Source organism: Triticum aestivum, chromosome 6B, assembly GCF_018294505.1.
Source record: "Triticum aestivum cultivar Chinese Spring chromosome 6B, IWGSC CS RefSeq v2.1, whole genome shotgun sequence".
Classification (NCBI taxonomy): Eukaryota; Viridiplantae; Streptophyta; class Magnoliopsida; order Poales; family Poaceae; genus Triticum; species Triticum aestivum.
The window spans coordinates 696,377,613-696,399,575 of record NC_057810.1 but is presented as its reverse complement, the minus strand read 5'-3'; the positions used below and the strand labels follow the sequence as shown (position 1 = coordinate 696,399,575).

Sequence of the window (21,963 nt, the reverse complement as noted above, 5' to 3'; positions counted from 1 at the left end):
CCCAGTCCGTGTAATTCCTACCATCATCTTTCAACTTTGCTTTCTCAAGGAACGCATTAAAATTCAACGGAACAACAGCACGAGCCATCTATCTACAAACAAACATAGACAAGCAAAATACTATCAGGTACTAAGTTCATGATAAATTTAAGTTCAATTAATCATATTACTAAAGAACTCCCACTTAGATAGACATCTCTCTAGTCATCTAAGTGATCACGTGATCCAAATCAACTAAACCATGTCCGATCATCACGTGAGATGGAGTAGTTTCAATGGTGAACATCAATATGTTGATCATATCTACTATATGATTCACGCTCGACCTTTCGGTCTCCGTGTTCCAAGGCCATATCTGTATATGCTAGGCTTGTCAATTATGACCTGAGTATTCCGCGTGTGCAACTGTTTTGCACCCGTTGTATTTGAACGTAGAGCCTATCACACCCGATCATCACATGGTGTCTCAGCACGAAGAACTTTTGCAACGGTGCATATTCAGGGAGAACACTTCTTGATTATTTAGTGAGAGATCATCTTAAAATGCTACCGTCAATCAAAGCAAGATAAGATGCATAAAGGATAAACATCACATGCAATCAATATAAGTGATATGATATGGCCATCATCATCTTGTGCTTGTGATCTCCATCTTCGAAGCACCGTCGTGATCACCATCGTCACCGGCGCGACACCTTTGATCTCCATCGTAGCATCATTGTCGTTACGCCATCTTTTTCTTCTACGACTATCGCTACCGCTTAGTGATAAAGTAAAGCAATTACAGGACGTTTGCATTTCATACAATAAAGCGACAACCATATGGCTCCTGCCAGTTGCCGATAACTTCGGTTACAAAACATGATCATCTCATACAATAAAATATAGCATCACGTCTTGACCATATCACATCACAGCATGCCCTGCAAAAACAAGTTAGACGTCCTCTGCTTTGTTGTTGCAAATTTTACGTGGCTGCGACGGGCTTAGCAAGAACCGTTCTTACCTACACATCAAAACCACAACGATAGTTCGTCAAGTTAGTGCTGTTTTAACCTTCGCAAGGACCGGGCGTAGCCACACTCGGTTCAGCTAAAGTGAGAGAGACAAACACCCGCCAGTCACCTTTAAGCACGAGTACTCGTAACGGTGAAACCAGTCTCGCGTAAGCGTACACGTAATGTCGGTCCGGACCGCTTCATCTCACAATACCGCCAAGCCAAAGTATGACATGCTGGTAAGCAGTATGACTTGTATCGCTCACAACTCACTTGTGTTCTACTCGTGCATATGACATCTACGCATAAAACATGGCTCTGATACCACTATTGCGGAACGTAGTAATTTCAAAAAAATTCCTACGCACACGCAAGATCATGGTGATGGCATAGCAACGAGAGGGGAGAGTGATGTCCACGTACCCTCGTAGACCGTAAGCGGAAGCGTTATAACAACGCGGTTGATGTAGTCGTACGTCTTCACGATCCGACCAATCCAAGTACCGAACGTACGGCACCTCCGAGTTCAGCACATGTTCAGCTCGATGACGATCCCCGGGCTCCGATCCAGCAAAGTTTCGGGGATGAGTTCCGTCAGCACGACGGCGTGATGATGATGATGATGCTCTATCGGCGCAGGGCTTCGCCTAAACTCCACGACGATATGACCGAGGTGGAATATGGTGGAGGGGGGCACCGCACACGGCTAAGGAACGATCCATAGATCAACTTGTGTGTCATGAGGTGCCCCCCTGCCCCCTGTATATAAAGGAGGGAGGCGGGAGGCCGGCCGGCCCTTGTGGGCGCGCCAAGGAGGAGGAGTCCTCCTCCTAGTAGGAGTAGGACTCCCCCTTTCCTACTCCTACTAGGAGGGGAAAGGAAGGGGGGAGGGGTGAAGGAAAGAGGGGGGCGCCGCTCACCCCCCCTCCTAGTCCAATTCGGACCAGAGGGAGAGGGGGCGCGCAGCCCACCCTGGTCGCCCCTCTCTCTTGCCACCAAGGCCCATGTGGCCCATTAACTCTCCGGGGGGGGGGGTTCCGGTAACCCTCCGGCACTCCGGTTTTCTTCGAAATCACCCGGAACACTTCCGGTGTCCGAATATAGTCGTCCAATATATCAATCTTTATGTCTCGACCATTTCGAGACTCCTCGTCATGTCCGTGATCACATCCGGGACTCCGAACAAACTTCGGTACATCAAAACTTATAAACTCATAATAAAACTGTCATCGTAACTTTAAGCGTGCGGACCCTACGGGTTCGAGAACTATGTAGACATGACCTAGAACTATTCTCGGTCAATAACCAATAGCGGAACCTGGATGCCCATATTGGTTCCTACATATTCTACGAAGATCTTTATCGGTCAAACCGCATAACAACATACGTTGTTCCCTTTGTCATCGGTATGTTACTTGCCCGAGATTTGATCGTCGGTATCCAATACCTAGTTCAATCTCGTTACTGACAAGTCTCTTTACTCGTTACGTAATGCATCATTCCGTAACCAACTCATTGGTCACATTGCTTGCAAGGCTTATAGTGATGTGCATTACCGAGAGGGCCCAGAGATACCTCTCCGACAATCGAAGTGACAAAACCTAATCTCGAAATACGCCAACTCAACATGTACCTTCAGAGACACCTGTAGTACTCCTTTATAATCACCCAGTTACGTTGTGACGTTTGGTAGTACCCAAAGTGTTCCTCCAGTAAACGGGAGTTGCATAATCTCATAGTTACAGGAACATGTATAAGTCATGAAGAAAGCAACAACAGTATACTAAACAATCAACTGCTAGGCTAACGGAATGGGTCATGTCAATCACATCATTCTTCTAATTGATGTGATCCCATTAATCAAATGACAACACATGTCTATGGTTAGGAAACATAACCATCTTTGATTAATGAGCTAGTCAAGTAGAGGCATACTAGTGACTATATGTTTGTCTATGTATTCACACATGTATCATGTTTCCGGTTAATACAATTCTAGCATGAATAATAAACATTTATCATGATATGAGGAAATAAATAATAACTTTATTATTGCCTCTAGGGCATCTTTCCTTCATTGGCTCTAGCGCCTCCTCCTCGAATTGAGGTAGCAACTTGCGCTTTGGGTAACTTTTGGTTGGGCGCTCGAGTCCGTATTCCTCGGTTGCCAGGACCTCAGTCCATCTATCTGTTAGCAGATCTTGATTAGCTTGAAGCTGATGCTGTTTTCTCTTCAGGCTTTTTGCAGTGGCTATAAGCCGGCGCTTGAAGCGCTCCTGCTCTACGGGATCCTCAGGCATGATGAATTCTTCGTCGTCGAGGCTCACCTCGTCTTCGGAGAGGGGCATGTAATTATCATCCTCCAAGTCTCCATCCATTGCCTATTCATTAGGGCTAACTTGCCCATCCTCTCGTTCGGCCTGCTCGAAGTCTAGCTGGGCGGGATTGTTTTCGTCTTCGGCATCATCCGAAGTGCTATTGTCTCTTGTGCCAGTATTGCTATTTTTGCTATGGCGGGGCTTTGAGCGGTGCCGATGTCGCCGGTGCTTAGATTGCTTCTCAGGGGGATTATCCTCTGTTTCCTCATCGCCATCGCTTTCTTTGGGTGTGTCCATCATGTATATATCATATGATGAGGTGGCTGCCCAGCGTCCTATGGGCGGTGGTTCCTATTCTTCTCCTGCATCGTCGTCCATACCGTCGATGTCTTCCGAATCAAAGTCAAGCATGTCGGTTAAGTCATCGACAGTGGCTATTAAGTGGGTGGTGGGTGGGGAACGAATTTCTTCGTCGTCTGCTTCCCACTCAAGCCGGACATAGTTCGGCCAAGAGTCTCCTGACAGAGAGAGAGACTTTAATGAATTTAACACGTCGCCCAAGGGCGAGTGCTGAAAGATATCCGCGGAGGTGAACTCCATGGTCGGTGCCCAATCAGATTCGATAGGCATGGATGCACGCGGTTCGGAGCCTATGGCCGGAGACGAGTCCGATGGTCCGATGACATAGATCTCATTGAAGGCGGAGTCTGTGTTCGGCTCTAACGCTGCTGAGTGTGCGGCCTCCGTGGCGGGATCCATCCACCCGTCCTTGGATGGCACGATCTGCTCCGGATTAGTGGCGGGAGCAGCCGTAGGTGTGATCTCCCGAACACCGTCCAATGGCAGATCTAGGTCATGCACGCCGTGACTGCTCGCCGCACCTGACATGGGCTCGAATCCGTCAAAGATCAAGTCTCCGCGGATGTCGGCGGTGTAGTTTAGGCTTCCAAACCTGACCTGATGGCCAGGGGCATAGCTATCGATCTGCTCCAGGTGGCCAAGCGAGTTGGCCCGCAGTACGAAGCCGCCGAATACGAAGATCTATCCGGAGAGAAAAACCTCACCCTGGACTGCGTCGTTGTAGCTGATTGAAGGAGCCATCAAGCCTTTATCGTGACGACACAGTGGAACTCTCAATGAAAGCACCAATGTCGGTGTGAAAACCAGCGGATCTCGGGTAGGGGGTCCTGAACTGTGCGTCTAAGGCTAATGGTAACAGAAGGCGGAGGACACAATGTTTACCCAGGTTCGGGCCCTCTCGATGGAGGTAATACCCTACTTCCTGCTTGATTGATCTTGAAGATATGAGTATTACAAGAGTTGATCTACCATGAGATCGAAGAGGCTAAACCCTAGGAGCTGGCCTATAGTATGATTGTTGTTGTCCTACGGAATAAACCCTCCGGTTTATACAGACACCGGAGGGGGCTAAGGTTACACAGAGTCGGTTACAGAGAAGGAGATCTATATATCCGTATTGCCAAGCTTGCCTTCCACGCAAAGGAGAGTCCCACCCGGACCTGGGACGAAGTCTTCAATCTTGTATCTTCATAGTCCAATAGTCTAGCCAAAGTATATAGTCCGGCTTTCCGAGGACCCCCTAATCCAGGACTCCCTCAGCTCCCCCGAAGGAGCGCTTGTTAACTAGTTGCTCTCCCAGATTTCGGAATGAATCGTACCCGCGGGACAAGCTAGGGTTTGGATTGGAGATGGAGCACTAGTAGAAAATGGGCCATTTGTCCCGGTTTCAGAGGGCCTTTAGTCCCAGTTCTGGAAATCGGGACTAAAGGGTCGAGACTAAAGCAAAAACCTTTAGTCCCGGTTTGCTTACGAACCGGGAATAAAGGAGCTCCATGTGGCCGCTGTCTGGAGCTCCACTTCACCAACCGGGACTAAAGGAATTATTTTGAATTTTTTTTCTGAAATTTGTTTGAATTTTTTTCTTATTTTCAAATTTCTGAATTATTCAACAATTTAATCTCTAATCACCCACTCTAATGACCCCTCATCACTGCTCACTGCTCAATTATGAACCACTCATTCCAAATCGTCTAACTTCCTGGAAGGTCACCCATCCTCTCACTACTCCAGTCTGAGCACGCTTAACTTTCGAATTCTATTCCCCCTAGTTTATAAGTTTGCACTTGTTATTTTTCTGACAATAGTAAGTTGTCAATCCTATTAACCCTTAGGAGTTGAACTTGAGCATTAAGCATCGTTTGAATTTGAAACTATTATTTTAAAAATCAATAATATTTAGTAACACTAATATTTCTTGAATAAGTAGTTTGACCATAGTTTGACCAGATTGACCATAGTTTACCAAAAGTCAAAAAAAAATTATTAACTAATATTTCTTAAATAAGTAGTTTGACCATAGTTTGACTAGACCATAATTTGACCACAATTTGACCAAAAGTCAAACAAAACTAAAAATAATTATTTATTAACACTAATATTTCTTGAATAAGTAGTTTGACCACAGTTTAACCAGATTTAATGAAAAGTCAAAAAACCTGAAATTTCAGCATATCTTTTTTCCTTTCAGAATTTGAGGATTCTAAAAAATTGCAAACATGCCTTTGGCTGTCAAAATCGGATACGGATTTTTGTGGGGATTTTTTTGATATATCATGCGGGGTTTTTCGACATCATATGCAAAAGATGCGGTCATTTTACTTTTTCATAACACTTTTTTGCAAAACATGTCCAAATTTAAGTTTTTCAATTTTCCTAACTAGTAGATGTAGTAACATAACTACATCTCGAAGGATTTTAATTTTTTAAGTTTTTTATCATTTTCTTTTGTTTTTTATAAAACTGAAAAGGCCATACACTGGAGTCAAAATCTTTAGGAGTCAAAATCGGATGCGGATTTTCGTGGGGATTTTTTTGATATATTATGCGTTTTTTTCGACATTGTATGCAAAAGATATGTCCATTTTACTTTTTCATAACACTTTTTTGCAAAACATGTCCAAATTTAAGTTTTTTAATTTTCCTAACTAGTGGCTATAGTAACATAACTACATCTCGAAGGATTTTAATTTTTGAAGTTTTTATCATTTTTTTTGTTTTTTTTCAAAACTGAAAAGGTGATACACGCGGGGGAGGGGGGGTAGAGTTTGAACCTTTAGTCCCAGTTTGAGACACAAACCGGGACTAAAGGGTGTCGGTTTGAGACACAAACCGAAAATAAAGGGCATCACACCCTTTAGTTCTGGTTCGTGTCTCAAATCGGGACTAAAGGTCCCATTTGAACTGGGACTAATGCCTTCCCGATGCCTTAACCGCTAGAATCGGGACTATTGCCTTCCCGATGCCTTAGCCACTCGAACCGGGACTAATGCTCACATTAGTCCCGGTTCGTGATGCAACCGGGACTAATGTGTACATTGAGCTATGACCAAAGCCCTGTTTTCTACTAGTGGAGTGATCGGTGAGAAGAGGGCAAAGATCCAAAGCACACCCACTCTTGGCGATCTCGGCAGCACTGGACGGGTGAACACCGCTGGGCATTCTTCCGGCAGACAAGAACAAATCCAAGGCCTCGCGATTTCGTATTGACAAAAAATCAACTCTCGTTCATATTAACAGAAAAACCATGTACGCCATGGCGGCAGGTCCGCCAGCCGACACGTGAAATCTGCCGCCACGGACGGAGACGGCCGCGCCTACCGCCATGGGCAACAGTGGCAGCTCACCTGCAGCAGGATTTTGAGCGAGGGCGAGAGCTATAACGGAATGGTGGGCCCTGCCGCCACTCCCTCAGGCGACAGGCCATGACGTGGAAGTTGACGTCGAAATTCTGTGGCAGGCGAGCTGCCGCCTCCGCCCGTGGCAGCAGGTGCCATGTGTCGCTCACAGGTGGTCCTTTTTGTTAATATGAAAGTGTAAGAGAGGTCTTATCTAACAAAAAATCCTGATCACGACGACGAGGAGTCTCTGGCCTTCTGTGACGAGCGGCAGTTCAAGGCGCTCAATCAACGCCTCGCGTTGTGTCGCATCAGAGCCCAAGAGGTGCCCTTAAGTAACCTGTTGTTACTACAACATCATACTACATACGTGTGGCAAGAATCATACTGCAAACTTTTCTGCGTGTTTTCAGACTCTGCTTTTGGAATGTTTGATTGATACAGGAGAAATACCGGGGAATGGACGATGCGAGCCTCTTAGCGGTGTTCCCGCCCTCCGATCTCAAGGACAATTTGGTATTATAAGCGTTACGAGCTCGGTCTTCAGTGGCGCTTCGATCATGTATACTGCCACTATGTTCACTTGCAGGACTACCAGCGGCTCATCCTTCCAGATAATGTATGTAGGTGACAAACACTTGGTTCCATAAGCAAATATTTCAGTGCTTCGTTGTGTGGTACTAGAAGGCAGAAGCTGAATGATGGTGAGGCCAACCATACATTTCTTCCCCCACCTCGCCTATGGTACTGTGATCGATCCCCATGTTGATTCAGAGTTTAGAATGTCGCCTCTAAACTGGTTAAAGGAGTGCGGTGGCAGATTCTTTCTTAAACCTAGCGCACAAATTAAATCTAAAACAACTTATGCTTAAAATTGTAGGGAATACAACAAAAGTGTACTGAAGATCGCAGAAGGACATCCCCATGTTTATAAGACTTTAATTCTCTCAGGCTTCACTGTAATGCCCTTCCAACACTTGTTAATTTAGTTGGCACTGCAAATTATGGTGGCATATGATATTCTTTCATATTTTGTATTCAGGAATTTACGCATAGTCTGTGGATTGACTATACTTGGGGTAAAAACTATATTGGCTTTCTTTTTTGACATGTGGCAGCTGGTTACTGAGCAAAAGGTTTGGTTCTTGCCTGAACACGCTAAACTAGGGAGGGGACTTGTGTTTCCTCCCCTCTGTCCGTTCCAGCTTTACATGCTTAATGACAGAGACATTGATTTTTTTTTCAACATCACTTAGTTGGATTTCAACATCACTTCGACAGAGGCAATACCAAGTTCATTTTTTCATGTAGAGATGGGTTTGAACCGAATCTACCTTCGAAGGAAGAGCATGTAGGTTTCCTATTTCTTAAGTTTGTTAGCTCTTCATATCTCTAGCTTTTTGGTTCTCCCATTCGCCCAACAATTTTATAATATGCGGCTAATTCTTTCATGTGTTGGTTGTCCAGTATAAGCCCCACTTGGATCGCATTGTTGAAAAGGTAACCTTCTTTTTTCTGAGATCAAAGCCCAATTGGAATGTTTGTTCGCAATAAAGCAATATGTGTTTGCTTGTAGGCTTGGGGAGGCCGTGATGTTAATGAGTTGATCAAGGACACCGTTAGAAAAATTGTCAGTGGCTTCTTTTTTCTTGCCAAGATGTTTGATGTGCCTCAATTCTCTCTGGCTTTTAATGCATGTTAGTCGAAATTCACTTTAAAATCGCCCTTTATCTACATTTGAGATAATAAAATCGCCCTTTATCGAAAAAGTCGAAATTCACTTTAATTTGATGATGATGTGGAAGCTAAATTAACTATACAAGTATACTTTTTTGAATGGGCTGGCGCCTTCTGCAGGGCATCCACCGCTAGGGTCATGCGGTGGCTGGCTGAAATCGATGGACCGACCTGCTACAACCAGCTCCATCCATCTGTAAATAGATCTCCACAGACGACGACTCAATGTTTGTCTTGTCGATTTCTCGCAAACTAGCGATGGGCAGAAACAGTGGTGGTGCCGGAGTTGAGTCAGTAGAACTTTGTGCTAGGCCGAGAGGCCTATCGTGAAGCTGTATTTCTGCCTCTAGTTACAGATCGAATGGTTTTGGTATCTGGCCAAAGGGATGAAATGGGATGTATATATCTGCCTTTGTTTTTGTGATATATATGCTTGCAATCTTCTCAAGGAGAAGCGGTACATTATCAGTACAACAGTGCAAGATTGAAAACGTTGGTGCACCACTGAGCTTAATTCACCTTCTGTTTTCCGAAAGACGTAGTCGAAATTTTGGGACAAATTATATATGTTCCTTGATATATATAGCACTATCAAGTCCCAACTTTCTCAACAGTACATTATTGGGGGGTGCTAGTTCGTTGTACTCTGCTTTTTATACGCCTGATGCAAGAGAGAAACAGAGTCACCAAGCAAACATGACAACTTCACACAAATTTGTTCTTAGTGCTGGCTACTCGGTCGTTGGTCTAAAGCTCGGCTGCACTTCATGGTCTAGTGACCGGAAGGCGGGACAGGAAGCGGGCGGTCGTGCGCCGGCAGGCTGTTGATCATGAAGGCCTTGTCTTCTTCCACGGCTGAAGGCCTTCCAGTCCCGTCGTATCCTCCTGGTATGACCCCAACCCAAACAAACGACACAACAAGGGACAGGTTACATGACATGACATGACAAGAGAATGAAATGGGTTATCAAAGGCAAGCAAACGGAGAAGTAGAGTAAGGATAACACGATGTCGTGTGCAAAGCCAGATCCCAGAGAGTACATACTTTTTTTTTCGAAACGGAGGCCTCATCTATTAATTAAGCAAAAGAGAATTGCTAAGTTAATTATGAAAAACCTGACGAAAACCATCACAAACCGCTGATCATGAGAGATTGGTTACAGCTATAGATAGATTACCAATGGTGGAGGAGTGGCCATGGGTAGCGGTGGAAGTCGGTGGCCGCAGTCCGGCGGCAGATCCTCCTCCTCCCCTGGTGCCGCCGATGTAGGGCTGGGCATGGCCGCCGACCACGAGCTGGCTGCAGACGAGCGCCAGAAGGACCAGAGCTGGGAATGCCTTGGACGCCATCTCTCTTGGTTTCTTTACTTTGCTCGGCTGCTCTGCTCTTCTCTGTGTCTGTGGTGTTGTGTTCTGTGCAGACACAGCTCGGGTGTATATATAGCAAGGAGGTCAGCGGCTACTGTAGTTAGGCGAGGGCGTTTGATCACCGATCAACAGTAGCCTGAGCGGCCGTGAATGTGTAGCACATGAAAGGAGGAATCAGTATTTTGTAGCTCTGCAGGCAAGGCACACCACCCACCTAGCTACCGGGACACATTACAAGGTCATATGCTTGAGGAAACATCACCCTAGCCTCTAGTACCACACGGCTCCCGGGTAAATAAATTGTGCGGCTTAATTAGGCTGCCGTTGGCGTACGTAGAGCCGACGAAGCAGTCACGGCCACAGGCGAGGGGCGGCGTGTTTCCGGCCACTGCGGGCGCGGCTCGCCGGCCGCAAAGGTGATGCACGGCGTCGGCCCGGAGGTGGCATCGCGGTTCCAGGCAGAGCTCTCGAGATCGAGCTCCTGCCATGGCTGGTGCCCCTCCTCTGGATCTAGGGGCCTGATTGCTTTTTTTGAAAAATTTCAGAGACCCGATTGCTTTTTCAGAAAACTTCCAGGTATCCGATTGCTTTTTCAGACACTGACATGTGGGCCTCACATGTCAGTTAACGGTCAAACACACGGTTAAATAGACGGAATGTTTAGGTGCGGGCCCGACCTGTTATAAACATGTTTAATTTTTAAGCAACGGGCATTTGGTTTTTTTTGAAACAACCGACCTCCGAGTTGGTATTTATCAGCGAAAAATTAAAACCGGTAGTTTTTTGGAACCCTAGCATGTAAAGTAGTAGTTTTATGCTATTTACTCCATATACGGAAACATACGGTGTCAAAATACGGCTTATATTTTGGCATGGAGGAAGTAGCTAACATCATTTTTTTTTATCCTTTCATAAGACAAAAATTCTTTTCCTTTTGTGACGCCATGCGAAGGAGCATGACCGCCTGCTCCGCAGGCTATCGGGCATGAGGTGCAGCTCCGACTCGGATATGACGGACGACTCTACCTCTAGCTCCGACAACAATGCGCCTCCTCACGCCGACGCCTACACGGAGGAGGGGCATAGTCGCGTCGACGGCCAAAATGGGAAGGGGCCGGCATGGAAATGGTGATTTTCTCCGCCCTTCCTCGTTCTGTTTATATTTTATCTATGTTTCATAAGTTTGTAGTATGGATTTGCACTGTCCGCCGTTGAATGAATAATGTTTCTTTTGTCCGGCTAATCCGATGAACTATGTTTTGATTATGTATTTTACGTAGCGTTGCATGAATTGCATGGTTTTGAGGTTTCAGATATGAGGCGCACGAGCGTGAAAGACGAAATATAAGACGTGCTCAGCCAGTGCCCGTGGAGGCGTCCGCGGACGCGTTTGAGGGGTCAGATTTGCCCAATGCAGGTGTAGATGCTCTAACAGGGCTTGAATTCATTTCGATGTAACAACAGAAATGGAAATTCCAGCACATCACTTAAGCGAAGAAGAGTGTAGAAATCCTCAAAAGAAAAAGAGTGCACCATTCGTGCGTGCGTGCGTGCGTGCTAGTATAAGATACGGATTCCTCCATTCACGTGCTACGCATTCGTCGTCCCATCAAAGATCCACGCTACCTACCAGCCTGCATGGTAGTACTCCCTCCATTCCTAAATATAGGGTGTATAGTTTTTGGCACGAAAATTAAAGAACACATGTGGAGGAAAAATTTCATAAGTTTTGGGTGAGATTACACCTGACTAATTCAGATGAGAAAATAAAAAAGCTTGCATGATATAAGGAAATGTAATCAAATCCCTAAAAAAATTATCCAAATGAGTGGTACAAGGCAATACACCTTATATTTTGGATTTTTTCTCAAAAATCTATACACCTTATATCAAGGAACGGAGGGAGTAGTAATCTCCCCGGCCCATGTGCAGCGCAGATCAGTGGTGGCTACTGGTGCTTTGGTAAATCGAGCAGCTAGCGAAAGATGAGCAGAGATGGCATCCAAGGTTGGATGGGTGGTGGCACGTGAAGCGGTGCCAAACCTTCGATCAAAAAAGAAAAAAGAAAAACCGTGAAGCTGGGCTAACTCGGGATCCATCCCCGACGACAGCAACCTAGCGGGCCGCGGCCCGTAGTTTACGAATTTTCGGCCGCTGGCCCGTCTAGCGTGCGCTAAGCTGCTTAATTAGGCCGCGTGCACTTATAGCTGCTTAATAGTCCCGCACGGCTCGCTTACAAATCAGTTACGCACCTTAATTAGGCTGCTCTTGGCGTACGTAGAGCCGAGGAAGCAATCACGGGCCAGTTAGCGCTGGCTAATCGGGTTTGCGAGGCAAAAGACCGACGTATAGACGTTGAGGCATACACGCATCGCAAATGCGAGCCGAGTCTATACGAGCGACGTTTCATAGACGTTGAGGCATACACGCAGCGCAAATGCGAGCCAAGTCTAATGATCCGCTCCGTGTAGACGTATACGGTCGGTCTTTTTGTCTATTTTCCATGTGATTTGAATTTCTTTTTTTATTAAATGATACTCCCTGCGTTCCTAAATACTATTTATCTTTTTAGAGATTTCAAATGGACTACCATATACGGATGTATATAGACATATTTTAGAGTGTAGATTCACTCATTTTGCTCCGTATGTAGTCACTCGTTGAAACCTCTAGAAAGACAAATATTTAGGAACGGAGGGAGTATGATTTAAATTCTTTTCAAACTAGCAACGGAAATGCAAATTCAAGCACATCACTAGATCCAAGAAAAATGTAGAAGCAGTTGCAAGGTCCGAATATGATGAGAACATTTGTTTGTGTGTGTGTGTGTGTGTTGGGGCTGACCTGACAAGGTGTACGATGGAAACCTCCTTTGCGGCGCTACAAGATACCGATTCCTCCATTCATTTCCTACGCATTCATCGTCTCATCAAAGGCCTAACCTACGAGTCTGCATAGTAGGCTAGTAGCAGCAGTAATCATGCACCGATCCACACTCGTGCTATATATCTGCACTCCCCGGCAATGTGCAGCGCAGTGCAGTGTAGACTACTGGTGTTTGGGGGTAGATCCAGCAGCTAGCAAAAGAGGAGCAGAGACGGCAAGAAGAATGGCATCCAAAACAGCGCTCGTGGCTGTGGCTCTGCTCGTACTTGTGGCCGGCGATCTTGCTCATGGCCACGCCGTGCCCCTCGGACGCGCAACTGCCCGGCGGAGCCTCGGCTGGATGCAAGGCATGAAGGGAGGGCCGCCCAGTGGCATGCAGCCATCAGAGACTGCCCGCCGCCGCGCCATTTCTTGGGTGCAAAAAGGTACTAGATGATTCTTCTGTAACTTAATACTATGTGCTAGCTTCTGCATTGCTATGTGCTAACTTCATATGTTTGTCATCAGGCGAGGAAAGCAGCTGGGCCGACGGTGGGGAGGAACGCAAGTTCATCGCGCCTGTGCCAGGATTCAAGCTCCCGCCCCTCCCTCCGAACGCTGCCTGAGAAGAGATCACATCACAGGGTGAGCGTGCATGCGTGCCGTGACATTGACCATCACTAGGTCTGTCAACAAATAAAAGTGCCGGAGTGTTCAAGGGTGCTTTATATATAGTTCAATAATAAGTAAGGTGGCATCCATCTGCTATGTTTAAGCTACTAACGATGCCGCCTTCGTTAAGTAACTGTAAGGTTGCAGCATGAGCTGTATTAATGGGAGAAGACGGTGAGCATTCAGCTTGAAATGGCTCAGTTCTTGAGAAAGTGTCAGTGTGATGAATTGTTGACAAGGGAAAGCATAAACAGTTTCAGAAAACACTTGAATAGGCTCGACGTGCATTTTTATCGACAAACATTGCCCCCACACTGCTAAGCTTCTGCTAAGTTTACTCTTGTTAAATTCCATCCTATTAAACTCGTAATACCCGCGAAAAAATTAAACTCGTAATAGGATGGTAATACACAACAAACAAAACAAGGAAATCCAGCAACATCATCAGTTTCAAGCCTATAGCATTGCGTACCTGTGACCACTTTCGAGCCTGTGTGCACCCTCGACAGGATCAAAGATTCAGAGGAACAGAATATGACAGTTAGGAGTCCATGTTCATTATTCCTGTTCAGACCAGTAAGAGGAAACATGAGTTTTATGCATGCAACAAAATGTCCTTACCAAAAGGTTAAGTGAGTGTGCATTATTTAGACATGTGATTCTAGTAGGGTTGTAGATACTGAACCAGGAAGATTCTCACAACAAAAGGTTCCAACAGTCACACAAAAAATCTAAACGACGATGCAAGTTTTGTAAGCGAGCACAAGTTCGTCTTGAGTGATGTCTCACGTGCTGGACTGGATGAGGTCATCAAGTGGCTGTAGTAAACTAGGTCAACTACATTATACGGATAATGAAAGAGACAATGACCGCCGGCAGTTCAGTTAACCACTACTACACTAGCTGTCTACAAGACAAAACATCTCTTTTCAGGTAGGTACACATGTCAAAAAATCAGAATAAGCATTGGAAACTCTTTGTGGCGACATGTGGCGACATGTATGTCTCTGCCAAGAGCTGCCTGGTTAAACAAGTTCTGCCATTGGCTACTGTGCGCTGTTCTTTTGCAAAAGTATACCAACTACCAACACTTGAATTCTTTTCAAAGTAACAACAGAAATGCAAGTTCCCGCAAACAATAAATTGAAGAAGAGTGTGGATGGTCCGAATATGATGAGATCATTTGTTTCCCACCTGAACTGAGATGGTAAAGAAGATCGCCTGAGTTCAGCCTGTGAAAGGAGCTCGGACGGATTGCTTCCACTGATCCAGCGCACTGCCTATCATATACATGCCCAAGCCCAGTTCACTGGTTTCAGGCCTAAAGCATTTTGTACATGCGACCATTGCCGAGCCTGTGTGCACCCTTGACGGGATAAGAGATTCAGAGAGCCCAGTTCACTGGTTCATGTTCATTTTTCCTGTCAAAGTCAGTAAGAAGAAACATGAATTTTATGCGTGCAACAAATGTTCATACAAATGGTTAAGTGAGTACATTATTTAGAGCTGTGATTTTCTTAAGAGTTGTAGATACTGAACCAGGAAGCTTCTCACAAATAAAAAGTTCGGAGAAAATATTCTCACAAGAAACTAAACAGCTATGCTAGTTTTGTAAGTGAGCAGCTGTTCGTCCCAAGTGATGTCTCATGTGCTGGACTGGATCTGGCCATCAAGTGGCCATAGTAAACTCAATCAACTACATTACATGGATAATGAAAGAGCCAATGATCACCGGCAGTTCAATTAACCACTAACCCACTAGCATCTCCAAGACAAAACTTCTCTATTCAGCTGGGTACAGATGCCAAATTTTCAGAATAACCATCAGAAACTCTTTGTACTGACATGTGGCGACATGCATGGCTCTGCCAAGAGTGGCCTAGTTAAACAAGTTCTGACATTGGCTAAATGGCAAAGCTGTCGTCACCGTCAACACCCTGGATAACACTAATGCTGGGTATAATTGACCGGACCCGGTCCAAGCTAGTGACAGAATCTTCAGGCCTTAGCATCCGTGTGCACTCTGGATAACACCTGACGAGAACATCAATGCTGGGTATAGTTGATCCGGTCCGAGACGGTGACTGAATCTTCAGCATGCGTGCATATATGGACTAGCATGATTCTTCAGCAGCTAACACTTCCCACTTCCTCAACAGTCTCTGAAAAGACCAGCAGAGCAAGAATGGCGATCACACTGGTCTTGCTGCTCGTGCTACTTTTGCTACTGCCAGTGACTCGGGCCTTAGCTCAGGAGCAGCAGCAGCAGCAGCAGCAGCCGACGCAACATGTTGTGCAGCCGGGCTGCCGTGACAAGTGCGGCAACATCACCATCCCCTACCCCTTTGGCATCGGCGCGGGTTGCTTCCGTGACGATGGCCGAGGTGGCTTCCAGCTTTTGTGTGAGGACTCCCTACCAGTGCCACGGCTGACCGTGGCTGACTACGGCATCCAGATCACCGGCTTATCCATTAGCACCGGCGAGGCCCAGGCCTCCCTCAACGCATCACGCCACTGCTACAACAGCAAGGGGGGCATCATCAGCCAAGGCGGCCCGGTAGCTGTACCAATCGTCAAGACCAACCTCCTCTTCTCGGCCACCAAGAACAGCCTCGTCGTGCTCGGCTGCCCCAGCCTCGGCTACCTCAACGACGTTGCCGGCTACTACGTCAGTGGTTGCATGGCCATGTGCCAGCCACAGAAATTCAACGCGTCAGGGTCCTGCACAGGTGTCGCCTGCTGCCAGAGCACGATACCCTCCGGCGTCGACTACTACCAGCCGAGCCTGCTCGACATGCCGAAGAACAAGGGAGACCCGATCTTCTATGGAAAGAGCACGACCTGCCGGTACGTGTTCTTGGTGGAGACAGAGTGGTTAAGTACCGGCTACACCGGCGAGAACTTCAACCGGACAGACGACTTCGCCGTGCCCGTCGTTCTCGACTGGGCAGTACGGAGCGTCAGGAACTGCAGAGCTGCTAGGCGCAACGAAACCAAGTACGCGTGCCAGAGCACGGTCAGCCAGTGCGTCAATTCCAGAAACGGCGCTGGGTACCGGTGCGAGTGCTCCAAGGGGTATGAGGGCAATCCCTATCTAGAGGATGGATGCAAAGGTATTCACAGATATAGATCTTGCTGCAACTGGAACATTACTCAACTGTTGTCCCATTTAGCTAAATGTCCACTGTCCTTCTACCATTTTTGCCTCATGCTCTAACAACAAGTTTTGCCAAACTGAAGACATCAATGAGTGTGAACACGAAGAAAAAGACGCATGTTACGGAGTCTGTATAAATATGCCGGGAAGCTACACTTGCGAGTGCCCTCCTGGGACTAGTGGAGATGCCACAGCGAAGAATGGCTGCCAGCCAAAGGACAGTTTCACTTTAGTACTGAAAATAGTTACAGGTAAACAGACAGATCTTCAATTTTTGCCCCTTTTGTTTTTCATGCTATTTTTGCTGCTGCAGAACTAAGGGCTATGCAATATGTCGTACACAGGTGTCAGCCTTGGAGTGTTCTTGCCATTTTTCATGTTCTTCTGGCTCTACTTGGGGCTCCAGAAGAGGAAGCTTATCAGAACAAAGCAGAAGTTCTTCGAGCTAAATGGAGGCCTCTTCCTGCAGCAGCAGATAAGTAACTACAATGGCACCAGCAAAGGAAATGGTGGCTTCAAGATCTTTTCCAAGGAAGAGCTGGAGAAAGCTACCAAAAACTTTGCAGCCGACCGTGTTCTGGGCCATGGAGGACACGGCATTGTCTACAAGGGTGTCCTTGAGGACAAGACAGTGGTGGCGATCAAAAAGTCAAAGATGGAAGAGGCCCCGACCAAGGAATTCGCAAGGGAGATGTTCATCCTCTCCCAGATAAACCACAGAAATGTCGTCAAGCTTCTTGGATGCTGCCTTGAAGCCGAAGTGCCCATGTTGGTCTACGAGTTCGTCTCAAACGGTACACTGTACCACTACATACATGGTGACAAGGGCATCAACTCTGATATAGCCTTTGGCACCTGTCTTCGGGTAGCGGTAGAGTCAGCCGAGGCACTGGCATACATGCACTCTTCGGCCTCGCCGCCAATCCTCCATGGAGACATCAAGACGGCAAACATTCTGTTGGATCACAAGCTCACAGCAAAAGTTTCAGATTTCGGAGCATCAAAATTGGCACCAACTGATGAGGCCAAAATGGCAACGTTGGTGCAAGGAACTTGCGGTTACCTTGATCCAGAATACCTAATGACATGCCTGCTGACTGACAAGAGTGATGTGTACAGCTTTGGTGTTGTGCTTTTGGAGCTTCTGACAAGGAAGAAGGCATTGTACTTGGAAGGGCCAGGAGAAGATAGAAGCCTCGTTTTATGCTTCATGACGGCAGTGAAGGTAGGTCAGCACCAAGAGCTTCTGGACAGACAAGTGAAGGATGAGATGAGAATCGAAGTGCTTGAAGAGATCACGCACCTTGTGATAAGATGCTTAAACATGAGTGGGGAGGAACGGCCGACAATGAAGGAGGTTGCAGAGAGGCTGGAGATGCTGAGGAGATACCAGCACCATCCGTGGGCTCAAGCGGATGCAAATCCGGAGGAGGAGCAGAGCTTGCTTGTTATGAACCAACAGAATGTGAATTACAAGTTCACGCAGGATTACATCCTTGATTTGTGAAGGAAGCAGTACATTCATCTTTAGCTCGTAAATCAAAATATTTTGTATCATTATTTTTGCACATTCCCTTATATATGAATTCTTTTGGATGTAAGAATACAAATGCACATATGATGGTGGCCGAAAACTGAACACTGCCAAGATCTAACCTCACAGGTTTCACAGTTCAATGAAATTTTAAAAATGTTCCAGATCAATACTCCAAGTATGTAACTATGCACATTAATTAAATTTTAAAAACTACGCTCATTAATTGGTTAATTTTTTTATACTAATTAAAAGACATTTAAAACAATAAAAGAACAACAATTTTGCATTTGTTAAATTCCGTCCTAATTATTCGTAATAGAATAATAATTATACAGTGCAAGATATACACAACAAACAGAACAAGGAAATCCAACACCATCGGTTTCAAGCCTATAGCATTTCATACCTGCGAGCCTGCAACCATTGTCAAAAGAGAGAGAGGGGGGTACATGGTTATAACAAACTAAACGGCGATGCTAGTTTTGTCCCCAGTTATGTCTCACGTGCTGGATTGGATCAGGTGGCCGTAGTAAGCTTGGTCAACTAAATTACATGGACAATGAAAGAGCCAATGATTGCCGGCAGTGCAGTTAACCACTTTTAGTCTCCACTAGCATTAACAGGCCTAAAGTTCTCTTTTCAGGTAGGCATACATGCCAAAATTTCAAAATAACCATCAGAAACTCTTTGTACTGACATGTGGCGACATGTATGGCTCTGCCAAGAGATGCCTGGTTAAACAAGTTCTTCCATTGGCTAAATGGCGAAGCTCCGGTCGCTGTCGTCACTGTCAGCACTCGAGATAAAGCATAACAGAACATCATTAACTATTGCTGGGTAATTGACCCAGTCCTAGCTAGTGAACAGATTCTTCAGCATCCGTGAGCATATATGGACTTCCATGATTCTTCAGCAACTGACACTTCCCACTTCCTCAGCACTCTCTGAGTAGACCAGAAGAGCAAGAATGGTGATGACACTGGTCATGCAGCTCATGTTGCTGTTACTACTGCCAGTGACTCGAGTCTCAGCCCAGGAGCAGCAGCAGCCACCGCAGCAGGTTGTGCGGCCTAGCTGCCGTGACAAGTGCGGCAACATCACCATCCCCTACCCCTTTGGCATCGGCGCCGGCTGCTTCCGCAACGACGGCCGAGGTGGCTTCGAGCTCGAGTGCAATGACTCGCGCTCGACACCGCGGCTCACCGTGGCTGGCAATGGGATCCGCATAACCAGCCTGTCCATCATCACCAGCGAGGCCAGGGCCCTCCTTAGAGCAACACGCCGATGCTATGACAGCAAGGGGCGCATCACCGGCAGGAGCGGCGACACGTCCGTACCACTCATTGGCAGCCACTACCTCTTCTCCCAGGCCAGGAACCGCCTTGTTGCGCTTGGTTGCTCCAACCTCGGCTACTTCGTCGATGCCGCAGGCTACTACGTCAGTGGGTGCATGGCAGTGTGCGGGCCGCAACACTTCATTGAGTTGGGGTCCTGCACAGGCGTGGCCTGCTGCCAGAGCACGATACCCCCGGCTATCGACTACTACGAGCCATACGTGCTCGACTTCACAAAGGAGCAGACAGACAAAGGCATAGTCTCCTATAGCAACAGCACAACCTGCCGGTATGTGTTCCTGGCGGAGACCAAGTGGTTAACTACAACACTGACTGGTAAAAGTGAGTACCTCAACCGGACCAACAACTTCGCTGTGCCCGTCATCCTCGACTGGGCAGTCCGAAACGTCGGCAACTGCAGCGCCGCCAAGCGCAACACAACCGACTACGCGTGCCAGAGCGCGCTCAGTGACTGTGTCGACTCCAAGAATGGCAATGGGTACCAGTGCAACTGCTCCAAGGGCTACGAGGGCAACCCCTATCTACAAGATGGATGCAGAGGTATACACTGTTGTCCTGTTTTACTGTTTCATTTCCTGCTCCTTCATCTGATGAATTGTTTTGCCAAAATGGAAGACATCGACGAGTGCAAACGCAAAGAAGAGCAACCATGCTACGGCGTATGTGCAAATACTCTGGGAAGCCACACTTGCCAATGCCCGCCAGGGACTAGTGGAGATGCCACAACAAAGACTGGTTGCCGGCCGAAGGACAATTTCACGTTAGCACTGAAAGTAGTTACAGGTAAACAGATAATTTGGCAAATGTGTTGCTCTCGCAATTTCACTGTTGCCCCTGCAATTGTACTTCAGAAAGCTAATGATAAATTGATAATGCTATGTCGTGTTCAGGAGTCAGCGTTGGAGTGTTCTTGCCTTTGTTCATGTGTTTCTGGCTCTACTTGGGGCTCCAGAAGAGGAAGCTTATCAGAACAAAGCAAATGTTCTTCGAGCTAAATGGAGGCCTCTTCCTGCAGCAGCAGATAAGTAACTACAATGGCACCAGCACAGGCACTGGTGGGTTCAAGATCTTCTCCAAGGAAGAGCTGGAGAAAGCAACCAGCAACTTCGCGGCCGACCGTATTCTCGGCCGCGGTGGGCACGGCATCGTCTACAAGGGTGACCTTGAGGACAAGACAGTGGTGGCGATCAAGAAGTCAAAGATGACGGAAGAGGTCCCGACCAAGGAATTCGCAAGGGAGATGTTCATCCTCTCCCAGATCAACCACAAGAATGTCGTCAAGCTGCTCGGATGTTGCCTCGAAGTAGAAGTGCCCATGTTGGTCTATGAGTTCGTCTCGAACGGTACACTCTACCAGTACATCCATGGTAGTAGGGGCCTTGACTCTGACACAGGATTCCACACCTGCCTTAGAATAGCAGTAGAGTCAGCCGAGGCATTGGCATATATGCACTCTTCAGCCTCGCCGCCGATTCTCCATGGAGACGTCAAGACGGCAAACATTCTGTTAGATGACAAGCTCACAGCAAAAGTTTCAGATTTCGGAGCATCAAAACTGGCACCAACTGATGAGGCCCAGATGGCAACGTTGGTGCAGGGAACTTGCGGTTACCTTGATCCAGAATACCTAATGACATGCCGGCTGACTGATAAGAGTGATGTGTACAGCTTTGGTGTTGTCCTATTGGAGCTTCTGACAAGGAAGAAGGCATTGTACTTCGACGGACCGGAGGAAGATAGAAGCCTTGTTTTATGCTTCATGATGGCAGTGAAGGTAGGCCAGCACCAAGACCTTCTGGACAGCCAAGTGAGGGACGAGATGAGAATCGAAGCGCTTGAAGAGATCACACACCTAGTTATGAGATGCTTGAACATGAGTGGGGAAGAGCGGCCAACGATGAAGGAGGTTGCAGAGAGGTTGGAGATGCTGAGGAGATACCACCACCACCCGTGGGCTCAAGCAGATGCTAATCCAGAGGAGGAACAGAGCTTGCTTGCTATGGAATAACAGAATGTGAATTACAAATTCACACAGGATTATGTCCTTGATTTTGAAGCAAGCAGCACATACAGCTTTAGCTCGTAGATCAAAATATTTTGTTCCATTTTTTCTCCGTATCCTTTCAGACATGTGTTTTTTTGGATGTAAGCAAACAAGTGCACATATGATGGTTGCAGTAAAGTGAGATCTAAACGTTACACGGGTTGTACAATTCAGTGAAATTGTAGAAATTATCTAAATCAACAATATGCAATATGTA

The 21,963-nt window shown here is 46.7% G+C and overlaps 1 protein-coding gene and 1 pseudogene across 1 annotated transcript; both read left to right on the top strand.

Annotated features, from left to right (window-relative positions):
- The first annotated feature begins 15,700 nt into the window (after positions 1–15,700).
- Positions 15,701–18,317, top strand: LOC123139443 (wall-associated receptor kinase 1-like). The gene is made up of 3 exons (XM_044559248.1): positions 15,701–16,766; positions 16,894–17,061; positions 17,155–18,317. Exons 1-3 carry the CDS (start codon positions 15,773–15,775, stop codon positions 18,315–18,317), a joined length of 2,325 nt encoding a protein of 774 aa, XP_044415183.1. The 5' UTR covers positions 15,701–15,772.
- Positions 18,318–19,314: 997 nt separating this feature from the next.
- Positions 19,315–21,788, top strand: LOC123139657 (wall-associated receptor kinase 1-like; annotated as a pseudogene).
- Positions 21,789–21,963: the final 175 nt, after the last annotated feature.